The sequence below is a fragment of the Eufriesea mexicana genome, unplaced genomic scaffold (assembly GCF_001483705.2).
Source record: "Eufriesea mexicana isolate 0111107269 unplaced genomic scaffold, ASM148370v2 scaffold2234, whole genome shotgun sequence".
In the NCBI taxonomy this organism is placed as follows: Eukaryota; Metazoa; Arthropoda; class Insecta; order Hymenoptera; family Apidae; genus Eufriesea; species Eufriesea mexicana.
Window position 1 is genome coordinate 188,596 of NW_016910327.1, and position 22,262 is coordinate 210,857.

General features: G+C 27.5%; 6 protein-coding genes across 6 annotated transcripts in view; 4 read left to right on the plus strand and 2 right to left on the minus strand.

Annotated features, from left to right (window-relative positions):
- Nucleotides 1-409: 409 nt before the first annotated feature.
- Incenp (Inner centromere protein) lies at nucleotides 410-4,016 on the plus strand. Its single transcript, XM_017903434.1, has 8 exons — nucleotides 410-865; nucleotides 1,009-2,157; nucleotides 2,303-2,464; nucleotides 2,541-2,731; nucleotides 2,822-3,005; nucleotides 3,118-3,315; nucleotides 3,386-3,503; nucleotides 3,789-4,016. Exons 1-8 carry the CDS (start codon nucleotides 410-412, stop codon nucleotides 3,980-3,982), a joined length of 2,652 nt encoding a protein of 883 aa, XP_017758923.1. The 3' UTR covers nucleotides 3,983-4,016.
- WDY (WD repeat-containing protein WDY) lies at nucleotides 3,861-9,722 on the minus strand. The gene is made up of 17 exons (XM_017903429.1): nucleotides 9,636-9,722; nucleotides 9,369-9,560; nucleotides 9,073-9,184; nucleotides 8,873-9,009; nucleotides 8,604-8,798; nucleotides 8,139-8,346; nucleotides 7,852-8,057; nucleotides 7,280-7,398; nucleotides 6,881-7,126; nucleotides 6,492-6,749; nucleotides 6,295-6,378; nucleotides 5,963-6,225; nucleotides 5,570-5,810; nucleotides 5,000-5,174; nucleotides 4,727-4,912; nucleotides 4,537-4,628; nucleotides 3,861-3,939 (listed from the first exon to the last, which is right to left on the minus strand). The coding sequence occupies exons 1-16, from the start codon at nucleotides 9,720-9,722 to the stop codon at nucleotides 4,548-4,550; spliced, it is 2,790 nt and encodes a 929-aa protein (XP_017758918.1). The 3' UTR covers nucleotides 3,861-3,939; nucleotides 4,537-4,547.
- A 977-nt stretch (nucleotides 9,723-10,699) lies between these two features.
- Nucleotides 10,700-12,782, plus strand: BBS8 (tetratricopeptide repeat protein 8). Its single transcript, XM_017903430.1, has 8 exons — nucleotides 10,700-10,798; nucleotides 10,871-11,063; nucleotides 11,139-11,271; nucleotides 11,366-11,510; nucleotides 11,602-12,026; nucleotides 12,092-12,263; nucleotides 12,392-12,598; nucleotides 12,666-12,782. The coding sequence occupies exons 1-8, from the start codon at nucleotides 10,700-10,702 to the stop codon at nucleotides 12,780-12,782; spliced, it is 1,491 nt and encodes a 496-aa protein (XP_017758919.1).
- Nucleotides 12,783-13,402: 620 nt separating this feature from the next.
- On the minus strand, nucleotides 13,403-15,367 carry LOC108549868 (protein YIPF6). The gene is made up of 7 exons (XM_017903438.1): nucleotides 15,133-15,367; nucleotides 14,830-14,958; nucleotides 14,449-14,527; nucleotides 14,301-14,343; nucleotides 14,090-14,221; nucleotides 13,680-13,837; nucleotides 13,403-13,569 (listed from the first exon to the last, which is right to left on the minus strand). Exons 1-7 carry the CDS (start codon nucleotides 15,175-15,177, stop codon nucleotides 13,454-13,456), a joined length of 702 nt encoding a protein of 233 aa, XP_017758927.1. The 5' UTR covers nucleotides 15,178-15,367; the 3' UTR covers nucleotides 13,403-13,453.
- Nucleotides 15,368-15,547: 180 nt separating this feature from the next.
- Nucleotides 15,548-16,871, plus strand: LOC108549872 (coiled-coil domain-containing protein 134). The gene is made up of 3 exons (XM_017903440.1): nucleotides 15,548-15,866; nucleotides 16,203-16,412; nucleotides 16,525-16,871. Exons 1-3 carry the CDS (start codon nucleotides 15,716-15,718, stop codon nucleotides 16,869-16,871), a joined length of 708 nt encoding a protein of 235 aa, XP_017758929.1. The 5' UTR covers nucleotides 15,548-15,715.
- A 639-nt stretch (nucleotides 16,872-17,510) lies between these two features.
- Nucleotides 17,511-22,262, plus strand: part of Cda4 (chitin deacetylase Cda4) — a 7,658-nt gene continuing 2,906 nt past the window's right edge. Inside the window, exon 1 of the mRNA XM_017903436.1 lies at nucleotides 17,511-17,819. Within this exon, the coding sequence (XP_017758925.1) occupies nucleotides 17,762-17,819 (58 nt within the window). The 5' untranslated portion in view covers nucleotides 17,511-17,761. The remainder of the gene's footprint in view (nucleotides 17,820-22,262) is intronic.

Sequence of the window (22,262 nt, forward strand, 5' to 3'; positions counted from 1 at the left end):
TTTGATGTTTATTTAATATAATAATAGATACATATATTGATCAATTTCAATGTAATTGTAAATTCAATTATAAATTTAGTTAAACTGATAAGAAAAAAATTATCAAAAAAATACATATAATTAAATCAAATACATTTTTTAATTATTTTATCATTTCTTTACTATTTTACATAAATATTTTTTCTTGTGAAAAGTAATCTTTATATATTATTTTTTTCTTAAAATAATATGAACAAGCAGTATATTTCTACTAATTTTTATATATTGTCATAATTTCAATCATAGTTTATATTATTATTCTATAATGCTTTATTAAATAATGGTATATATGTATTATTAAAAAATGTAATAAGCTTTTGGTTTATATTTTTAATACTTAAAATACTTTAAACAGTTACAGATTTTAAACATGGGTACTAGGTCAAAAGATAGAATTAAAGCAATGATTGCAACAGATATTTTAAATATTTATAATCATTCCAATCAAGTTAAGAAATCTATTAATGATAATTTACAAGATACTCTGGATTATTTCCATAGTTTAATTGCTCAAATACGACAATCAACTTCTGGACCTTTAATTACAAAGACACCAAAGGTTTTGAAAAAAAAAGTCATTCAACGTATTGAGACTATTCCTGAAAATGACATTATCAATACTGATGATGCAACAGTAAATTCTTTTGTTATACATGATAAAACAGAAAATAAAGATATACAAAATGAAAATGAGTGTAGCACAATTGGTCGAACTAAAAGGGCAGCTTCAAGAAAAGCTGCAAATAACATTAAAAAACTACAATCAATGTCACTTTCAAGTAAATTACGAAGACCATCGAACTCAAGTGAAGACGTTAATACAAATGTTTGTATATACTTTTTCATATAGTGAAACCTAACATTGATACTTATATGTTGTGTAATAATATGTAATTAATACATTAAATTTTATTGCTTAATGTACATAAATTGTTTCTCAATATTTTTAAGTATCTTTTAAACTTTTAGAAAAAACGTGGAAGCCGAACTAAAAGAAAGATGTCTCCTAAAAGTAGCTCAGATGAAGACACTACACAAGGTCATAGAAAACATAGTAAAATAGAAGAAAGAGTTTTTAATGAAACTATATCAAAGAAAGCAACAGATATAAATAAACAACAATCAGAAAATTATTCTTCTATAATAGAAGATACAATACAACAAGAAAAGATTGAATCATCAAAATCTTCAATGACAACAAGGAATAGTAGAAAAAGAACTTTTTCACAGAGTGAGAACGCGAAGAGTAAAAAGTCTAATATTATTGATGACACTGTTATTGCACCAATAGGAAATGATATTGAAGAACCTTCAATGTATGAGGATGCAATTGGAAAACCTACTCCTATTATGAATTCCACAATGAATTTCAATTCTACTTTTACCATGCAAAAAATAATGAATGCTACTGTAGTTTTAGAACCTTTGCCAGCAATGGCACTAAATGAAACTGTAACAATTAACAAAAATTCAACTAATAGTATAAGAAAAAGTAATGGAGAGAAAACATTTGAAGTAAAGACTGAAGTTAAATCTTCCAAAGGATCCAAGTATACATCACATTCCTCAGTGACCCTGCAGGACAGGATGCAACAGCTAAAAGAAGCCATGGCAAATAAAGAGTTTGATGAATTATTTACAGAGGATGAATCATCACCTGAAGTGAAAAAACCCAAAGCAAACATTAAAAAATCAGAAATTAGGAAACAACAAAAGCAGGTAATCAAGTCTGCATCATCGAGTGAGGATGTAATACTTAACACCTCAGCAAAACCAACTTTAAAGGAAATGAATACAGTCACAGGATTCCAGGAAGGAAAAAGCATGTATAAGACGAATGCTTTATTCAGTCCGTATGCCAAGGAATCAGTAAAAAAACGAGTTGAGGCATTTGAGCAGGCAGGCATGAATAGTCCAAAGATTACTGTTGACATTGATGTACCTATTCGAATAACAAGGACAAAAACACGTGCTAGAGCTGCTGCACAACAAGAAATTCCAGAAAATACAGTCATTGCAGAAAAGACAGTTGCTCATAAATTAGCACGGAAATCACTTGCAAAAGCCAAGAAAATTTCATTAGCAAAGCAAAATAAGAATGTTGATGAACATAAAGAGGTATTTAAATCTAAATATTGTAAGACGACATTATTAGATAAACATTATTTGCAATACTTATTATAAAAAATATTAAAAAATATTAGTTATATAACAATCCCATTGCCAATTACAAATTTGATGACATTTTCAAAATTGTTTTTAGAATAAATTGCATTCCACACAAAAAGCTAATAAAGTAATTCCTATTGAGAAGGTAAACTGCAAGCAGCAACAAAAGACAACTCCATTAGGCAAGACAAGAACTCAATTACCAATGTCTGTTAATCGTATTCCACACACTCCATCAAATCAAATTAATGTAAATGTAAGAATTTCTTTATCTTTATTGAAGTAGTATTTAGTGTAATAACTTTTTAGAAAGTTTAATATTTTTATTTTAGCATAATAAGGCTTCAAGTACAACACGTACAAATATTATTACATCAGTGGAATCTTTAATCCAAGCTCCAAAATCTGTCACTAAGCGTAATTCCCTAGACAAAACAGATGATAAAAGAAGAAAATTGAACGATGAGGATGCAAAAAAGAAACGAGAAGAAACATTAAGGCTTATGACGGAAGAAAAAAGGAGGTAAAATAATATTAATGAATACATTGTTCCTTATCCCATTTTAAATTATTTTGTGTTATTAAAAATATATATGAAATATCTTATATAAAGGAAAAGGCAAGAAAAAGAATTAAGAAATAAATTAGCCAGAGAAGCAAAAGAAAAACTGGATATGGAAAAACGACAAAAAGCTGAGAAAGAAAGAGAAGAAAAAGCACGTTTAGCACAACAAATGCAAGAGAAACAACGCGAAGAAATGGAAAAGAAACGTTTAGCTCAGTTACAACGAGCTCAGGTATAAGCTTAATAACTATTGAAAAAATAAATATATATAAAAAAAGATAATAAAACTAATTTGCACTGACTTGTAATTTAGAAAATTAAATTGCATTTGTAACAATTTGTAGGAAAAAGAAGAAAAAAGAAAACAAGAAGAACAACAGCGTTTGCAGCGTTTACAAGAACAAGAAGAAGCAGAGCGTATATTGGCTGAACAAAGACGTCGGGAACAGGAAGCTGAAAGGCGAAAAGAACTCGAAGTGAGAGCTCAACATCAAGCGGCAGCTGAAGCGATGAAAGCTAAACACAATATGCTTATGACCCAAGTAAGACCATAAATATTGATGAGGTGTAATTTTATTATGAAAATACAATTTATTATTAATGTAATCTTAGGCAAAATATGAATCGAAGCAACATGGTCCAACGACTTATATTTTGGATAGTGAACCTGATGATGATGAATCGGACGATGAATCCAGTCCAAAACATGTGATCCCATACTGGGCACAATGTAAGTCTGCTTTTAATCTCTTTATAGGTATAAAACTTTGTACCTATTAGTATAAAGTAATAATCATTGCTGTTATATCTTACATTATAAATTTTTAACTTATTTTCATTATTAATAGATATTTACATTATTAATATAGTTAAATGTAATTTAACGAATAAAAAATATATTCGCTTCCATAATAATAAGCAGGTGAAACAAACAAATTTTTTTCATGTATTTTTTATATAAATGGGTTGACAAACATTGTAATACATAAAGTACTTGAATTCTTATTAATTTTAGCTCACGTGCGTAAAGCTCAACTTGCAATACAACGATACATTCCAGAGAGAGCAGTTTATAAATTTTTCGACACCAGAAAGTGTACACCAGACTTAACTCAGTTGTTCCAAGGTATAGATAGGAGTAGATTGAAGCGTACGTCCAGTGCAATCTGGAAAACACCCCCACGTTATTCCATGATGGAAATCGAATAAAAGGTATAGTTTGTTAAATTAAATGTTGTTGCTTTCATATTGTGCCTTAGAACAAGAGTATTTGTCATAACCTACGTATGTGATACAAAAATAATATTACATCATAACTATCATTGAAAAATATATTCCTTTTTGACACAGTAATGAATGTACGACTACTCCACCCTTTATTTTTTAAAATTATTGACGAGCATATGTCATTTTTCCCATACCAATTGTTACGATTATTTCTTATTTAGGTGTATCGTTTTTATTGCACTAAAATTGAGTTGCACTAAAAAAGTACAACATTAATGAAACACTGCTTTTGATCTTGATAAAAAATTTCAAAATGGTGTACCATTCGTTTATATCCCCTTTTATATGTGTAGTGATTTTATGACTACGAATACGTTTTTTTTACTAAAAAGTTATTATGATTAATTTCAGTAATACATTCAATCTTCTTTATATATAAAGATAAATTATTATTAATAGTAATTGAAGCAAATGATTAAACTGATATATGTATATTGGATTATATCAATTCAACAAACACTGGTTATGTAGCTTACGTTAATTCTTTTTATCCATGCAAAAGTGCTGGTAATTTTGGTGTTTGAATAATTTCCAAAGGTCCTAATTTTAAGTGCGTGTATATAGGTATCTGTAATATTGTTTTCGTTTAATTACATGTAATGTTTAATCATTTTTAATAATTGCTTTTGTGGTAGGAAAGATAACATTAAGTCTAAAGATACTTACATATGGTAAAGAATTGTCTAAAACTGGATAATCTGATAAAAGCATTAACACTGATCTATCCATTACAGCAATAGTTAGTCTTCTACCATCTATCATGGTGTGCTCTGGTACAGAAATCTTTTTCAAGATTTTCAGTGTATCACTTTCAAAGTCAGATTCTACTTGTTTGATACCACCTTTAAAAACCTTTTTACATTTATATAACAATGTAACTTAATAATTGGATTTTCTTTCTAATTTGATAATTCATTTGTTACAAGAAAAATTAATTACTTTCAATGTAGTAGAACTAGCAACTCTTTCAATATCAGGCGGAAGTCTGTAATCTTTAAAATATTGGTATGTTGGAATTGTTGGTAAAATCGGTGACCAAGATTTGGAAGTTCCAAAGGTTGAAATATAACGTCCGCCAAATGTCCATAAACGCACTGAATGATCTGTACTACCACTTAAAATTAAAAAAAAAAAAAAAAAAAAAAAAAAAAAAAAAAAAAAAAATTTTTTTAGATAGATAGATAGATAGATAGATAGATAGATAGATAGATAGATAGATAGATAGATAGATAGATAGATAGATAGATAGATAGATAGATAGATAGATAGATAGATAGATAGATAGATAGATAGATAGATAGATAGATAGATAGATAGATAGATAGATAGATAGATAGATAGATAGATAGATAGATAGATAGATAGATAGATAGATAGATAGATAGATAGATAGATAGATAGATAGATAGATAGATAGATAGATAGATAGATAGATAGATAGATAGATAGATAGATATATAAGTAAGTTTAAAGTTTATAAAATAATAAACATTATATTAAATTTATTACCTAATAATAATGTGTGCATCTGGAATTATTTGAACAGAGACAATAGGTTTTAAATGTCCACGAATGGATGCAAGTAAAAGTGGTAAAGACTGATCTCTCACAGCTCTTTTTGCTCTGCCAATAACTTTTTCTTTCCATAAAAATGGAAATTCTAATCGTAAAAGTGGCATGCATATCTTAGAAGGATTTGGCACTAAATAGTTTGCAAGGTACCAAACTTTAATGTATCCAGCTGTATGTCCTAAATTGTTACAAATGAACTTATTCTCCAATTATTTTCTGATTTAACTTTTATTTTATATTAAACTTTTTGTCATAAAAAAATTACATGCAAAAGGTAATTTCATAACTGATAAATTATTTTGTAAGAATTAAATGCATACATTTTTTTACCTGTTACAAGGAAGTGATTTTTAGGATCAGTTGCTAATGCCAATGCACAATCATGAACAGTATGAATAACTGAGAAAGCTTGTAAAAATCCACCAGCAGGATGATGAGTCCATACTTGAATTAGTCCTGAGTCAAGAGAAACTAATAAAGTTCCAACATCAGACCTAACTGGTCGGGCATTTAAAAATATCATTGCTCGAACAGCAACAATTCTTGTAATATTCAATGCAGACTTTTGATGTTTACAAGCTGTCTGATATTGACTAGAAATGAACAATTACAATTGTAATTCAACAGCTTTTACGAAAGTATAATCGCGATATAGAGAATACCTCTGTTTAGAAATAAATTTTTTCATAATTTTCTCAGGTTTACTTATTTCAATTTTTTTCTCATCTTGATATCTTATGCTAAATCTATGTAACAGTAATAAATTAATATTTGATTTTTTACAATACATTATTTTATTAATCAAAACTTAATTAGATAGGTTTCATTTTAACATTTTCCATAGTATTTTGAATATTACCTTGACATTGGTTCATTTACTTTATATTTTCGATATGGTTGACCTGTTTCTAATCTCCAGAGTATTATTTCTCCATTAAAAGTTGCTGTAGCCAATACTTGTGGATACCACATGGCCGAACAAAGAATATCATCAGTATGTCTTATTCCCCAATTTTTTTTATATATGTCTGTATCGGAAGTTGCAAATTCTACAACTTGACGATTCCAACTACTGCATAAAATTCGATTTTCTAGCCAAATTAAACTTGTTACTTCACTATATATAATAAGAAAATATATACGAAAGATATTTAGATATTATTAGGAAAGCTGTATATAAAATTTAATGATTATTAGGAAAACTGTTGTTTTTAATGTGAATATGCGTAAAACAGTATAGATGTATACCACTGAGTTTCAAGTGCCATGTTTCGTAAACAAGTACCAGTATTAAAATTCCACATTTTTAATGTTCCATCACGAGCACCTGTCACGAGTAAGTGTTCAGATTCATCAAAACAAGCAGCAGTGATTTCGATGTCGTGAAATTGACCATACAGGAATCTACTGTGTGCATGTGTTACTAAATAAAGACGATTTCCAAGCCATGGATCCCAAATTATTATACAAGAATCTAATCCAGTTGAAACTATCTAAGATTATAAATAATTCGATAAAATTGATTCTTGATGTATAGAATAAAGATCACAAAATATTAAAACTACCACTTTGTAGAGATGATTGTATAAAACACAGCTGACAGATTTTGTATGTGTAAATCCATCAGATATTTCTTCGTTGATCAAAGGATCACAAACAATTACGGCAATTATTGAACTAGCAATAATCATTTTGCGATTTAATATATTATACACTATAGTCATTGATATATGTTCACCTAATTCGCTAGGGAGGCCATTGTAAGTCTAAATAAAGTAATTTATAATTATAGATTCTATATAATGATTTAATTATCATTGTTTTACTTTTTTATATATAGTATTAATTAAGAAAATATTCTGTAGAATATGCATATATAGTGCACTTTCAAAGTATTTATACCTTCTGAATATATGGTTAAAATTAATTGTTTCATTTTTATGTAATCTTTGTAAATCATCCAAATTCATTATTAATAAAAATAAAATTTTCATTAAACAAAGATATGCTTTTTTATACTGTTTAAGTAAGTTAAATGTAAAAGAAGATCGAGTATCTGAAACTCAGTATAAGTGACATATTATTTTTATTAATTCCTTTTTTCAAAAAATACCATTATATTTACTTCATAATAAATAGCAGTTATATAAACTTATCGAGTAAGAAGGTGTGAATACTTTATGTTTTACGATGTGTATTAAAATTATTATTATTAAAACCTGGATACAAGATTGAGCTAATACATTCCACACCTTGATACATCGATCTTTCGAAAGAGAGTATACGCGTTTACCAGCATCTTGAACAATTAAGGCACATATAGCTGCACGATGACCTTGAAAAATATTACTTGGTCTTCTCGTTACAAAAGGATTCCAAACCCGAACTATGCAATCTGGTCCACCAGTTACTAATAGTTGACCCTCTAATTAATTACATATTTAAGAAATTTAATGTATATGCGAATAAATAAATGACGTAAATAAATAAATCCTAGAAGAAATACCTTCGCAAAAAGTAAAGCATGATATACCCATGTTAATTTTAAACCTGTATTGAGTTCTAGCTCCAGTAAGATCACTGAATAACAAAGAACAATTGCTACATCTACTACTGGACATAAAAGCCCTTAAACTTTCGTAATAAGCTACTTGTTTCACCCAGTCTGTATGTACATTTCTAAATTCTAAAATTTTCATTCCCTTCAGTTCACCCTGTAATACAAATTACAATATATTAAAATATATAAATTTCTATAGAGGGTACAAGAGATCTTAAAAATAATTTGAAAATTTTTGTCGAATTTTCAAAAGTATTTAATGACACAAAAATATCGAGATTTTTGAGATTTCAATACCTGACATATTTCGGAACGAATGTAATTTTTATGTTATAAAATACTATCAAAATCTAGATCTAAATTTCAGTAAAGCCAATAATAATGGCAAAATTCTTAAGATAACTTATTTGCCTTAAGAATAGATTCATAGCGAATAAATAACGTATCACGTTGGGGCTCATGTTTAAATGGTCCCCTTTCCATTGGATTGAAAGACATTACATTAACAGATCCATTCATATCACCAAGTACAATATACGAATCTTCTTTGATGTTTTTACTGAAGTAATAATCCATACAAATGACTGCACTCTCCAAGCCCGATATCTAATCATAAAGTATCTAATACAAATGATTTTATTTCAATCGAAATCAATATTTGTTTAAAAAATAAAATCAACCATTATTCGAAGATCAAACTTTTTTGCCACGGTGTCATAAAACCTTAAATCACACTCAGTGGAACTTGTACATACTACCTGTACGTCAGGCATTACTATCATATCGGTTATTAAAGTTTGTTGTACTTTCAAACACGCTGCAAAGATAGATACGAAAATAAAGACAGGTATATGAAAATATACAAAATAAAATTACTAACGATTTACAGATTGTGCGCTACGTTCATACTCTAAATCCAAAGACCAGTAATTTATAATTCCCTCCTTAGTCACGGTTAAATAAGATCCTCTGTGAAAGCTTGCAGTTCTATCCTGCAGATATGCAGTTAAAGTCATAACCAAAAAATATATGTCGTTATCAAGTAAATTAAAAAGCATTTTTAAATAAAATATTTCGTATTTTATAGCCAAATAAGCTTTCTTGTAAATTAGTATTAGTATCTAAAGTTTGATTTGAAGCTTTTTGTAAATATATTAAGTATAGATATGTTTATACAGGTAAAACTTCCGGGCAGAACATAATTTTGTGTATAGCCGTTCGATGGTGTGATTTTAAAATTTGAGGAGCGCCAGTTATCGGAAGTTTTAATATTTGCCACTGTAATGTAGTATCTTTTTTTTGAAATTCCACTAGTAAATAAGAGATAAATTCGTTCCATGTAACATTTCCATCTCTCTTCGAGTTCATCTACAATTAATGAATAGAAAGTAAAAAATTATAAATAATAAAAAAAATAGAAAAATAATGAATCTACATTATTACTTTTTTAAATAAAACTTTAAATTCATCTTGTAGCATTTTAATATGCAATATACTTTTAAATGCGTCGTATAATTGGGACATATTCATTTCTTCATTTGGTGAAATCTGTATATTGATAATGGAATATCAACAATTACTATACCAATCGTTTAAATATAGAAATACCAATTTTAAAAATGTAATTTCTTCGTATTATAATTGTTATATTCTAAACATTATTTCATCTAAAATTGCTTAAAAATATTTAATCCTTTAAAATCGGAAGTACCAAAAATGCTTCGTGTAGTTGAATTAAGGATTCTTCCGTGCATTGTTCTTCTATACTTTTCTTGTTAAAAAAATCGTCGAAAGCATTTTGAATGCTAAATGAAAAAAATTATTATATGTATGTAATACGATAAGAAGTTAATTTTAAGAAATATTTTACCAACCTGTCATTATTATTAAAATACTTCATTTTTATAATTATACAAATTATAGTATTCACTATAATTTTGATTACAAATTGTATATAGTATAAATAAAAACAACATAGAAAACAAATAGATTAGTTTTCTTCGTCAAATTATGACATATGTATATAAAACGAACTAAATTTATAAGATAGTGCTTTGTTATTTTTAGAACCGTATTCATTTATATAAAAAATATACTATTATTTAAAAATATAACCTTTGTTTGTATGAATGTACGGAATAAAAATTATTCTTCAAATGTACGACGATAGTATAAATTACCCAAAATGACAGGAAAAACAAAAATATAACATAAAATAATTCAGTACAAAAATGTTCTTAATAAATTGATTTTTATTTGACTAAAATTCATTATCAGTTTATGCGAATTTTATTTACATAAAATATAGAAGTATATGTACTTTTATTTCCTGATCTGTACATAGGGTTATAAGTGAGATAATCAATATCTTCTTGCATGGGTAATTCATTTATCTCTAGTGTATAGTTAGTTATGTGTAAGTACAATGGCATGATTTACTAAAATATATTTTTTCCTTACAATTTAATAAAAATTTGCATAATTTTTATTAAGCATTTTATTAAATTATGGAGTTGTTTAAAGCTTTAAGTCTATTTAGTCAAGGAAAATATGAAGACTGTGCAACAATATGTACAAATTTATTAAAAAAAAATCCTCTTGATCAGGTATAAATAAATTTTTTTAAATTTGAAATAATAATTTGTATCTTCATAGGAACATGATGTTTTTCATTGTAGGCTGTATGGGTCTTAAAAATGCGTGCTTTGACATTACAAGTATATGTAGATGATATAGAAGGAGAAGAAGAAGGAATTGCTGAAAGTTTATTAGATAATTATACAATATCGACTATGCCTAGACCAGGAACATCCTTAAAATATCCTGGTACTTCTTGTACAGGGCAACATCTTCGACCCAAAACACAATCAGGTTTATTTTTGAAAATTCAAAATGATTTAGATAATCAAAAACAATTGTAATTTAAAAACATGATATGCTTTAAAGGTAGACCACTTACTGGTGTTGTACGACCAGCTACCCAATCTGCTATGTCTCAATCAATTGAACAAACTTTAAGAACACCTAGGACTGCTATGACTGCTAGACCAATTACTGCAAGTTCTAGTCGCAATGTTAGGTATAATCAACATTTACATTGATAAATAATATGATTTTAATTAAATTTGTTATTACACTTATATGTTCAAAATTAATAAAGATATTTTACATAGATTAGGCACAGCATCTATGTTAACAGAAGCAGGTGGACCTTTTATACAATTATCACGATTGAATATTTCTAAGTACGCTAATCAATCAAGTATTGCTAAACCATTATTTGAGTACATATATTATCATGAACATGATGTAAGATATGTGAGTAAATATACATGTATCATTCAATATTTATAATTATTAAAAAACATTAATGTTTACTACAATTGTACTAATTGTTACAACACTATAGGCACTAGATCTGGCAGTACAAGCAACGCAAGTTTGTCAGTACAAAGATTGGTGGTGGAAAGTACAACTTGGAAAATGTTATTATAGTTTAGGATTGGTCAGAGATGCAGAACAACAATTTAAATCAGCACTGAAAGATTCTAAAACTATTGAAGTAATTTTGAGACTAATTAGAGTTTATGTTAGACTTGACCAACCACTAGCAGCTTTAGATACATGTAAAAAAGGTCTTGAATATTTTTCTAATGATGTGAATATTCTTACCGAAATGGGACGCATATTCGATGGACTCAATAATATGAGCATGTCGTTGAAATACTACAAAATAATTGCTCAGGAAGACGCTTCCAATACAGAAGCAATAGCTAGCATTGGAATACATCATTTTTATAATGACCAACCTGAATTAGCTTTGCGATATTATAGGTAAATATAAATATAGATATAATAAGTACGAATAATTAAAAATATAATTTTATTTGTTAAAATAGACGATTGTTACAAATGGGAGTGTATAATGCCGAATTATTTAATAATCTTGGACTATGTTGTTTTTATGCTCAACAGTATGATCATGTTATATCTTGTTTTGAGAGAGCAATTAGTCTTTCTACCGATGAAAATATGGCAGATATATGGTATAACATTTCTCACATTGCTCTTGTATGTATACAGCTTTTATTAATCTTGATTAAAAAATTAATTTTGATTAAAAATTTGTAAGTAATTAACTATTTTTTATACAAAATTTGTTACTGATTAAGAAGTATTGAAAAATATCTCAACTTTAGACCATAGGTGACATAACAATGGCAGAAGAATGTCTAAAATTAGCTATTGTTAGCGACAACAGACATGCTTTAGCATACAATAACCTTGGAATCATACAAATACGAAATGGAAATATAACAGCAGCGAGGACGTATTTTCATGCTGCTGCCAACATTGCTAACTTTGTTTATGAGCCTCATTTTAATAGTGCTTATTTAGCTTACAAGGTATTATAATTGTATATTATATTATATTTTTATATAGTATCATATTATTGTTCTAAACATTTTTTAGGTTGGTGATCTTCAAACAAGTTATATTGCTATACAAAAGTCTTTAAATGCATATCCTAATCACTGTGATAGTAAAACCCTTCTAAATAAATTAGAAAGGTATTTTTCACATACATAAATAGAAAAGAATAGAATTTATTCATATCATGTAAAATTTTATTGTTGTTTGATTTCAATTTTACATCTAACATTATGTACATAATATGTATGTGTAAAAAGTACAAATCATATGGTCTTGATACTGTTTGGTGTCCTTAATATGTTAAATGACTAACAAATAAATGAACATTTGAATAGGAATGTCTGATTGTAATAAAGACAGTTGATAATAATTATCATATTTCATCAAACTGTACATTATGCACACTGAATGATAGTTTAGAACAAATGAAGTAAAAATTGTTTTTTATGTCTCATTATTATTTTTGTTCATCAAGATAGTTTCTCGTCCTATTTTGTATATGTATAAATATATAACAATCTGGTAATAATTTACTTAAGTATTATTCATTATTTTATGCTTACATTAATATGATTTGTATGAATAATTACATATAATTATAATTGACATACAAACTTATGATTTTCTAAAATGCATATTAATAAATAACAAACGCATCTACAATAACTTTTATCTACAAATCTTGACACATACCATATACTTGAATTTTACAAATTTCGAAGTATGATGTAAGCAATACTTTATCCGATTTTTAATTTCTTTTTTACTTTGTGCACAAATATGGAGCAATGTACAATCTTTTTATTGTACTCGACTTACGTTTTATTTTATGTAGTATGAGATATAACCAACCATGAAATTACAAAATAGAATAAAAATATTGGATATACAGCTAAAGCCTTCCTTCCTACGGGTTGACTATCACCAAGAAATGCCATTGATGCTAAAAAATATATATATATATATATACATATATATATCATATTTCTAAGAAAATTAAAACTTTAATGCAGAATGATTTTTATGTGTAAAGCTTGATAAACTTATACTAACCATATGTTGCCCATATGAATCCAATCATAGTAATAATGAATCTTAGACTGAATAAAAAAGTAGTCTGTTCTGCCATTAGTATGATTCTACATAAAATTAAAGCAATGGCAGTTGGCAACAAGCAATATCCTAAGACACAAATACTTTGGAAAAAAGATCTATAACAAATATTAAAATGTTTATTAAATATACTAAATAAAATGCAGATACTTGTGTCACTCATTTTTTGTTGTAATATTTTACATTTATAAAACAAAGAATGTCAAAATAAATTAATCATTATCTTTCAATAATAAAAATTTGCAAATTTTTCAATAATGTATAGGTTCATATACCCATGCAATACACTATCATAACAGTTAACACTAAAGCAAAGATACAATTTTTGTTTACTCATTACAATTACTTACATATTGCCACCCAATAATTTAGAATTCAGAGTAACAACCATAGATCCAATCCATACAATTACAAAAACCTCTGCAAATTCTGGTCCCCCATCATTAAAATTATTTGCTGTATCAGAAGAACCTTGTAATATCCTAGAATAATAACCAAAAAGTAATGAACGCAATTATAAAGTATAAGACATTTGGAACATTAGAAAATAATTGAACATACATTGCCATGAATGTACATAATACTAGTGGTCCCCAAAGATCCCCTGCAATGAAAAATATTTGTTGACAAAAATCAATTAATAATTTACATAAAATTATTTCACAAATTATAATTTATAATAATTTGTAAGATATTTTTAGTAACTCACATTCCTTTAATAAGCTTTCTTTCTCCTTGGGATACAGAACATGATAGAACTTTTTGCCCACTGCTCGAACATCCCTGAGCTATAATATAAATAGTAATAAAACAATTAATCATCTCTGTATAATATTTAAATTTATTTAAATTTAGATGTTAAATATCTAACATCAACTCTTATTTATTTATGGTAGATCAATAACAAGGCGAATATATTTTAAAATATAAATTAACAAAAATAATATGGTTATTTTAAAACACAGATCATAAATTATGAATTAAATAATATTATTTCTTTTTATTAATAATATTTCTTTTTATTTAATGATGAAAATTCTTTTTTATTTTCAAAAGTTTCCTTATACAAATAAAATGTTTGTATACTTACAATTGTTTCCCTTATTGGTTCATCTAAAGTATTAAATTCTGGTTCTTCAAGATTTGATTTTTGCTTAGATCCAACTGTCAACTCACCTTCGATATTTTGAGGGTCAGCATATTCCATTGTAATATTAAACTTGAAATTAAAATTTTACACTAATAACATTATTACGTTTTTTAAGAAAAATTATATGTCATGCTTAATATTTTTACTAAAAAATTATAATTATGTAATGTATAATTATAAGGAATAAATGTATTTTATGAAAAATAAAAGACATCTTGAGCATTTTAAGGACAACATACTTACATCGAGTTTTGTATCATTTGTCGCTGCCATATTTGTTGCCGACATTAAACTCGAATTATGCAGTCATTAATTATATTACTTAGATGTTAAATGCAAATACTTGCATATCAAATCAAATCATTATACCATACGCATACAATGCGAATTAAATTTTCACCATCACACAATGTTTCCTTAATAACTTAAATATTGTGTTGTTACTATACGAGTAGTAAGTTAATATGATTTAATACTTCCTGTTAATGTTGTTAATAAAAAGATCTAGAAAGATACAAACGCATTATGATTTTAATTTTTGTCACATAATTACAACGTAACTGTAAATCTTTTAATCACTTTCAGAAAAATCGACACTAACGTTGACACATTAAATGTATGAAATTTAATAGATGGTAGCACTATCGCTATGTCGCGTTTGTAAACTTGTGATTGCGTTCCGTCGATTAAATATTGATTAAGATTATAAAGTTTCTTCTAAAAGAGTATAAATATCATTGGCACTTAACAAGTGTTTCTTACCTTAATACACAAGTATTTTATTGATATATTGCTCTATATTTTAAACAGTTTTTCATTCGATAAAATGCCACGCATTCTCATTTATGTTGTAGTCGTGTCAGTGTTCACATGTATCGCACATGCGCAAAATATTTCTCTGCGTGTCGAGAATGAACAAATCAGTGGAGAGCCGCAAAATAATAGTTCATCTCAAATTAAAGTTTATGAAGAATTATGTATCCACCTAAAATATAATTAATCTTTATTTACCATAGCTTTAGTAGTCTAAAGTAATATAAATATAAATATTTATTACATTACAACTGTTATTGTTTTATTATAATTTTGTTCTCTTAATTGAACAATGCTGCCTATTATGCGTATATAGATCTATTTAGATACTCAAAAGTAAATATTACAATTATCCTATCTTCCATAGATAATTTCTAATAATAATCTCAAGAAAATGATATGTATTATAAATATTACATCAATTTTTATTCCTTATCGTGTCATTTATTGATTTATTAATCAATAAATTTATAGATATACCTTAACTAAAACCTTATTAGTCAAAAAATCATTTGAACATCAGCGCAAGGAACACATTGCAGTCATTAAGCGTCTTCAGAAAATAGATGACTACGAACGTTTGTATAAAATGATTACAGTTTTTGGTGAAAAAATGATTGATGTGATCGAAGCAAGTAAAGCATTGATTGAAAATGGGGATTTCAATCCAAATAATAGATCTTTACCACGAAATGTTACCATACAAAATGGTAATTTTAAAAAAATATATTTCTAGTTTATGCAAATAAAGATATAAATGTATTAAAAATTGAAAAAAGCAGATTCTTACAAAATTAAATAACATTATATTTTTCTTTTTAGCGATTTTTATTACCTTAGAAAACACAGCATTCTTTGGAGATATCCTTCTTCATTTTCCTCATATTACACATCGCATACTTAAGACACAACAAAAATGGAATTCAATTATAAATTGGTCTTTAAATTTCATGTATCGGACGAAATACTTATTGGATTCGGAAACGCTTACGAAAATTCATTTAATATCTCAAGAATTAAATATCACAAAACGCGAACAGGGATATTTCAATCCTTATTGGCAGCGTACTGACTCTCGAAAGGGAGACAATGGAAAAACAAAGAAAAAGAAGTTAGTAAAGAAAGAAAGACAGAAGAGGGGTCCGCAAATAACTAAGATCGAGTTCTAAGTATTTTAATGTCTTCTAAAATACATACATACATGTATATATAATAATGAATTATATTTTTATGTATTTTAAATGTTATATAAATACATTATATTTCTCGTTATAAATATCAAAAATGTATTTATATACCTTCTTCTTAGATTGGCAAATGGTTTTAAAATGTACGTGTTGGTATTATTAAAAGACAGAAAAAGAAAATACTTTTTTCCTTGTTCTATTCTTTAATGTATTATTAAAATTCGGAAGTTCTAATTTTTTTATACATTACAAAATATATATGCAAAATAAATAAAAAATACATGAAAATTTGAAACTTCGTTTCCATGCACCAAAAATTTAAATTAAATATATTAAAGTATTTTTAAGAATTAAGGTTATAAGTTAGAAAATTCCATAAAAATATATACAATTCTTATAATCCATTAAATCTTTAACTTTATGACACATGACTTAGTACCAAAGAAATTCATAAATTCATTTAGAAATGTAGAATCTTGAAGGAATCCAGCTCAAGATCGTTTAAGAAATTTCTAAAAATTGACCAAAATCCAGACTTTTAGCTAGCTTTATACGAAACCACTGGCTGCTTCAATGCGAATAAAAGCGAAGATTTCTCAGACGACCGAGATGGTGGTAGAAAGTGGTCAGCCAATGAGCTAAGAACGGTTCCTACCGTTCGGTTCCTGACTCCCGTAGTCCATGGTAGACACCATTGCTGGTAAACCCTGAGCAACAGTGCCGCGATACTTCTTTCTTTCAGTGCTTCGTCGATGACGAGTGTATCCGTGCATCACGAACCAAAAAAACAAAATTTGCCTGCGGGTACTGCAAGTGCTGTGTAAATTTAACCAAACTGTAAGGAGAACTGGTGAGGCGATTTTTCACGAAGGATGATTTCGAGAAGGAGTCGATTACTGCTCTGTATTGTTGCGTTCACCGTCACCGCAGGTAGGAAGGCACAGCTGCTCGTTGTGAGGAGAGATCGAACGAGGGATCGAACTCGTTGAACGATGTAAAACTCCTGTCTCCTCCTATTATGATCATTTGTCGTTTCGAGAGAAATTTCGTGATTCGATATTTACTATTAATGCATTATAATCAAATGGGAGATTTTGAAAGTTGTACGGATCGCAGCTGGTGAACATGTATTTGTAAATTGTACTTGTTTTTTATTTGTAAAGCAGGTTTTTGAGAAGATCTTCGTAAGTTATGACCGTTCTTTTTGGAAAGCAGTGGGGATAATACAGGAGGAAAATTTTGATTCTCTTTTTATCGAACATTCAGATTATATTAGAATGCTGATTTTCATGTTTCTCATTTTTAGCCTGACAAATGGAATATTTTTTATGAATTTAAATATTGATTATTTATATCTGTTGGTTCAATTTGTGATTAAAAATATAGAAATAATTAGAAATTTTCGTTATTTTATTAGTATCCAAAGGAAATTCTTTATTAAACATCGAACCAATCGATTTATTAGAAACGTGGGTACAATGAAAGAACGACCTTCTGTGGACATTCTCTTAGTAATTTGCAATTCCTCAGTAAATAACCTTACAGTAATCTAACAAATAAAAATTAGTCAGAAATTGCACTTTTTGTGTTCAAATTATTTGGTATTTCGATAATTATTTAACAATACAATCAATATTTAAATTAGTATTAATTAAAAAAATAAACGCACCAAGATGTATTATTAATATTCTTTAATGTTGTAAATTGACGTTCATCGACCACTTTTCCTACGAATCGAATTCAAGGATACTCCTTGACCTATTGCGTGAAATAGTATCTTGTCATTAATAAATTATATACTTAATGTAATGTTCGACATAAGAAAATGGGACAAAATTAACCAATATAATATTAACCAATATTCAAGTATTCTAATAGAAATTCTAATATCTGTTCACTGTGTGATGTATTATAAAATTTTCAAAATTCATTAGTATGTTTTAAGAGTAATAAAGGAAAAAATATAAACCTAGTAATATAAATACCATCGTCCATTGCTATCAATATAAGGTCAACTATTATGCAAAGTTTATAATATGTAACCTTTTAAAAAAGATACAAACCTTAAAAATATTAATTAATTTTTTTTTACTGAAATTATAAAAACCTCTAGTTAATGTTGGATTTGCTCTCGACGATGTTCGAAAGAATCATCTTGAGAATTTGTAAAATGCATGTTACTATGTAAATAGCATTTTCCACGATAAACAAGATTTCCATAGAATGCTGAAAGTTCCCTACATTATCACTATATGTGTCTTGTATAAAGTTTGCACAGATAAAAAGCAAGAAGTCAGAGGAAGCAAAGAACCAGTAGACATGCCGACATGGGAGAAGCGCCGTTAAATTAGGTTCCCGATCGGTGGTTTCACTGCTGTTTACATAAGTTTCGACGTTTACGTATATGGTGTACCGTACGTTCGCGATGGCTGCGTGCGCCACGGTCGATGGAAATGTTGCACCTGAACGATTTACCACAACGTCATTGCCAGAGTAGTACCTTCACTTTCCACTTTGCTGCCAAACCAATCTTTTTTGGCATCTGTGCACACGCGAGATTCGCTTCAATAACGAACAACTATGGTGATGGACAATTCTTGCATGTGTATTTAGTCGGTATAAGTAATCTTGTAAAAAAGACTTCATTTTAACTTCTGGCGCATCGAACGGCATATGTATCGATTGCCGTAACGATAGTCGATATATTGATTATCGATTTTTATTAAATTAATCGGTAAATATGTAAATATGATTATATAATTATCTAGTATACCAATTTAAGGACATATTTCGATATTACTTTATATTTTTATGTTAGTATTATAATATTGGAATGATTTTGGTTTTTAATTATTAAAAATTTATATTTGAATCTATATTCAGTCAAACAGCTACAATATTTGTGAAGTAAATATACTGTGAATCTCATAAGTCAAATTTACTGAATATAATAATCAACATTATTTAAATATATTAGTGGAAAGTAAATAAAATAATTCAAATTTATTTCTATGTTAAAATTATTTATATCGTAAACGATATATTGAGTATTTCATGCCTATACATATCATAAGATCGTAGAGGAATATCTTCCTGGGATACTACTTTCTCCTGACAGTCCATCTGTACAAGATTTCAATGTGTTTGAATCTGAATCTTCTCCCGTCGAATTAAATGCCCATCCATACGTAATTTCCTCATTCGTAAGCTTGATCATGCCATATGTAGATACTCATTCTTTCACTTTAAATCTATTTGACTACTTTTTGATATTTATAATTTACGTTTTTAATATAATTAATATAAAATTTATATTACAGGATAAAATATAAATTTATGAAATGTTTAAGATGAACAAATATTTTGTAGAATGGGTTTCTTTATAGAAGATGGTTCATTTTATCGATAAGTAGAAATAGACTTGTTTGAGGTTATACCGTTCTTCAGTCTGTACTTGGAACAAAAAGCATTATCGCAATTATATATTCATGACACGATTATCAAACACGATTGTGTTAAGAATGTCGCAATGATTAATGACAATGTATCAACCAAGTAGAGGTTCTAAAGACAAGATTAAATGACTCGATTCAAAGGCATTCCATAGTTTGCATACTTTATAAGACTTTCTTAGGCATAATTTCAGAATAATTTAGTACATGCCAATCTAACATATAGTCGAATGGAATTCCGATTGTATCCTTGAGGTTATGTTTACTCAAATGAAAGTGGGAAGTTTAATACTTTTTTTTCTAACGTGTAATTCTTAACATAAAATTTCTTTTACACCAAAGAGGGTACTATAGAACATTCTTTTCATTAGCAGAAAATAAATATTTTACAATTTGCAAGATGATTATCGTTCTGAGAATATAAGAATTTATCAATGAGAGCAAGTCAATGTACCTTGATCTTGTCACTAGCCATGTAACATATATGTACATATATTTAATATATGTTTAATATTCCCACTTTCTTTTCTCAAAGATACTACACCGATTATTTCTCTTTCCAGTTCCTTCTTTCAGTAATGATTACAATAAACAGCATTTTAACGCTTCTGAATAAATGTTCCAACACTGTCATATATATGTACACTCAATTGTGGCTTAATATAACCTCGTAATTGAAGTAACAATTAAATTAAATATTTATTGTACATTTATTAAACAATTTAACAAACTTTGTCTTTTCTGTCGTTTCTGTCATATCTTTACAATTTCACTTATAATGTATTTTCCATAAAAATTTCTAACTTTCTATGTACATATATGCAATATGCATTCCATCTTTAGTTCAATTTTTTCATACATATAGGATGTTTCATTTTAATCTTTATTAACGATTATTTTTCATATTATTCGTAATGCGAAACAATTTTTCAAATAAAACTCACTTTATTTCGAGAAGGTTGCAGCTCTCATTTAAATTCCAAATTCCAATGCGATCTCTTTGTTCTTTTTTTCTGTTTTGATGGTGCTACATACACAGGTGCATATATCTTTTTAACTATACGTTCAGTTCTTTCGGAAACAAGCTCATTCAACTAGAACATATAGGCCATCCAAGTCTATTCAAGGTTATTTACGGTCATTGATGTCTAACTTTATTGAACGTTTAGAAAATATTCCGTATTTCCTGCATTCATTGCTTTGATAGTGCATACGTTTCGTTTATAAATAACAATACTAATAAATTGCATCATTTGACAATTTCTATGGCAAAGAGAAAATCTTGTAATGCAACGGAGCTACATGATTTTTGAGAATTCTAGTCCTAGCTTGATAAATATATTTTAGAAAAAAATGAATATCTAACTAAAATATGATACTTTTAAATTTTAAGATATTCTGCATCCCTGCATATATTAAATAACCTTTATAGTACGGATAATAAAATCGATATAGATCAATGGAATTCTTCAAATGAAGTGACTTGAAATAACATTCGTATTTTTCTTTCTTTCATAATTTAACACTTTTTTTTGTTTTGAAATAAATATTCGCTTTTAATAAATTCGAGTAAATTTTATTTATAGGAGAAGAATGTAAAACAAATACACTTCCCAAAATTATTGTCTAAAGAAAATTTAGTTTTTGGATCAAATTTAATACAATATTTTATAAAATAAATAAATTTTCAATACAAGTTATATGTTGTACATTTCAAAATCGAATCGAAAAAGACCACTTAAAACAAATATTTATACCATCAATATATAAAAATATGAGAATGCATTAATATGTTGAAAATAACATTGACTTTTCATTGTGATTTTTTTCTCAATTTCACACATGTTTACTTTTTGTATTATTTGTTCTTTCATAGATAAATTTCAATATTTATTTTTTCGGTATTTTTATTATTTAATAT

Coding starts and splice junctions, on each gene's coding strand:
- Incenp (XM_017903434.1), top strand. CDS start 410: ATGGGTACTAGGTCAAAAGATAGAATTAAAGCAATGATTGCAACAGAT. Junction 866..1,008: donor GTGAAGACGTTAATACAAAT/GTTTGTATATAC, acceptor TTAAACTTTTAG/AAAAAACGTGGAAGCCGAAC. Junction 3,316..3,385: donor ACAATATGCTTATGACCCAA/GTAAGACCATAA, acceptor ATGTAATCTTAG/GCAAAATATGAATCGAAGCA.
- WDY (XM_017903429.1), bottom strand. CDS start 9,722: ATGAATATGTCCCAATTATACGACGCATTTAAAAGTATATTGCATATT. Junction 8,799..8,872: donor AGTTTGATCTTCGAATAATG/GTTGATTTTATT, acceptor CTTTATGATTAG/ATATCGGGCTTGGAGAGTGC. Junction 7,127..7,279: donor GCCGTAATTGTTTGTGATCC/TTTGATCAACGA, acceptor TTTATAATCTTA/GATAGTTTCAACTGGATTAG.
- BBS8 (XM_017903430.1), top strand. CDS start 10,700: ATGGAGTTGTTTAAAGCTTTAAGTCTATTTAGTCAAGGAAAATATGAA. Junction 10,799..10,870: donor AAAAAAATCCTCTTGATCAG/GTATAAATAAAT, acceptor TTTTCATTGTAG/GCTGTATGGGTCTTAAAAAT. Junction 12,027..12,091: donor TTAGCTTTGCGATATTATAG/GTAAATATAAAT, acceptor TTGTTAAAATAG/ACGATTGTTACAAATGGGAG.
- LOC108549868 (XM_017903438.1), bottom strand. CDS start 15,177: ATGTCGGCAACAAATATGGCAGCGACAAATGATACAAAACTCGAT. Junction 14,959..15,132: donor CAAATGATACAAAACTCGAT/GTAAGTATGTTG, acceptor TTTAATTTCAAG/TTTAATATTACAATGGAATA. Junction 14,344..14,448: donor AGAAAGCTTATTAAAGGAAT/GTGAGTTACTAA, acceptor TTTTCATTGCAG/GGGATCTTTGGGGACCACTA.
- LOC108549872 (XM_017903440.1), top strand. CDS start 15,716: ATGCCACGCATTCTCATTTATGTTGTAGTCGTGTCAGTGTTCACATGT. Junction 15,867..16,202: donor TAAAGTTTATGAAGAATTAT/GTATCCACCTAA, acceptor AAACCTTATTAG/TCAAAAAATCATTTGAACAT. Junction 16,413..16,524: donor AAATGTTACCATACAAAATG/GTAATTTTAAAA, acceptor TTTTCTTTTTAG/CGATTTTTATTACCTTAGAA.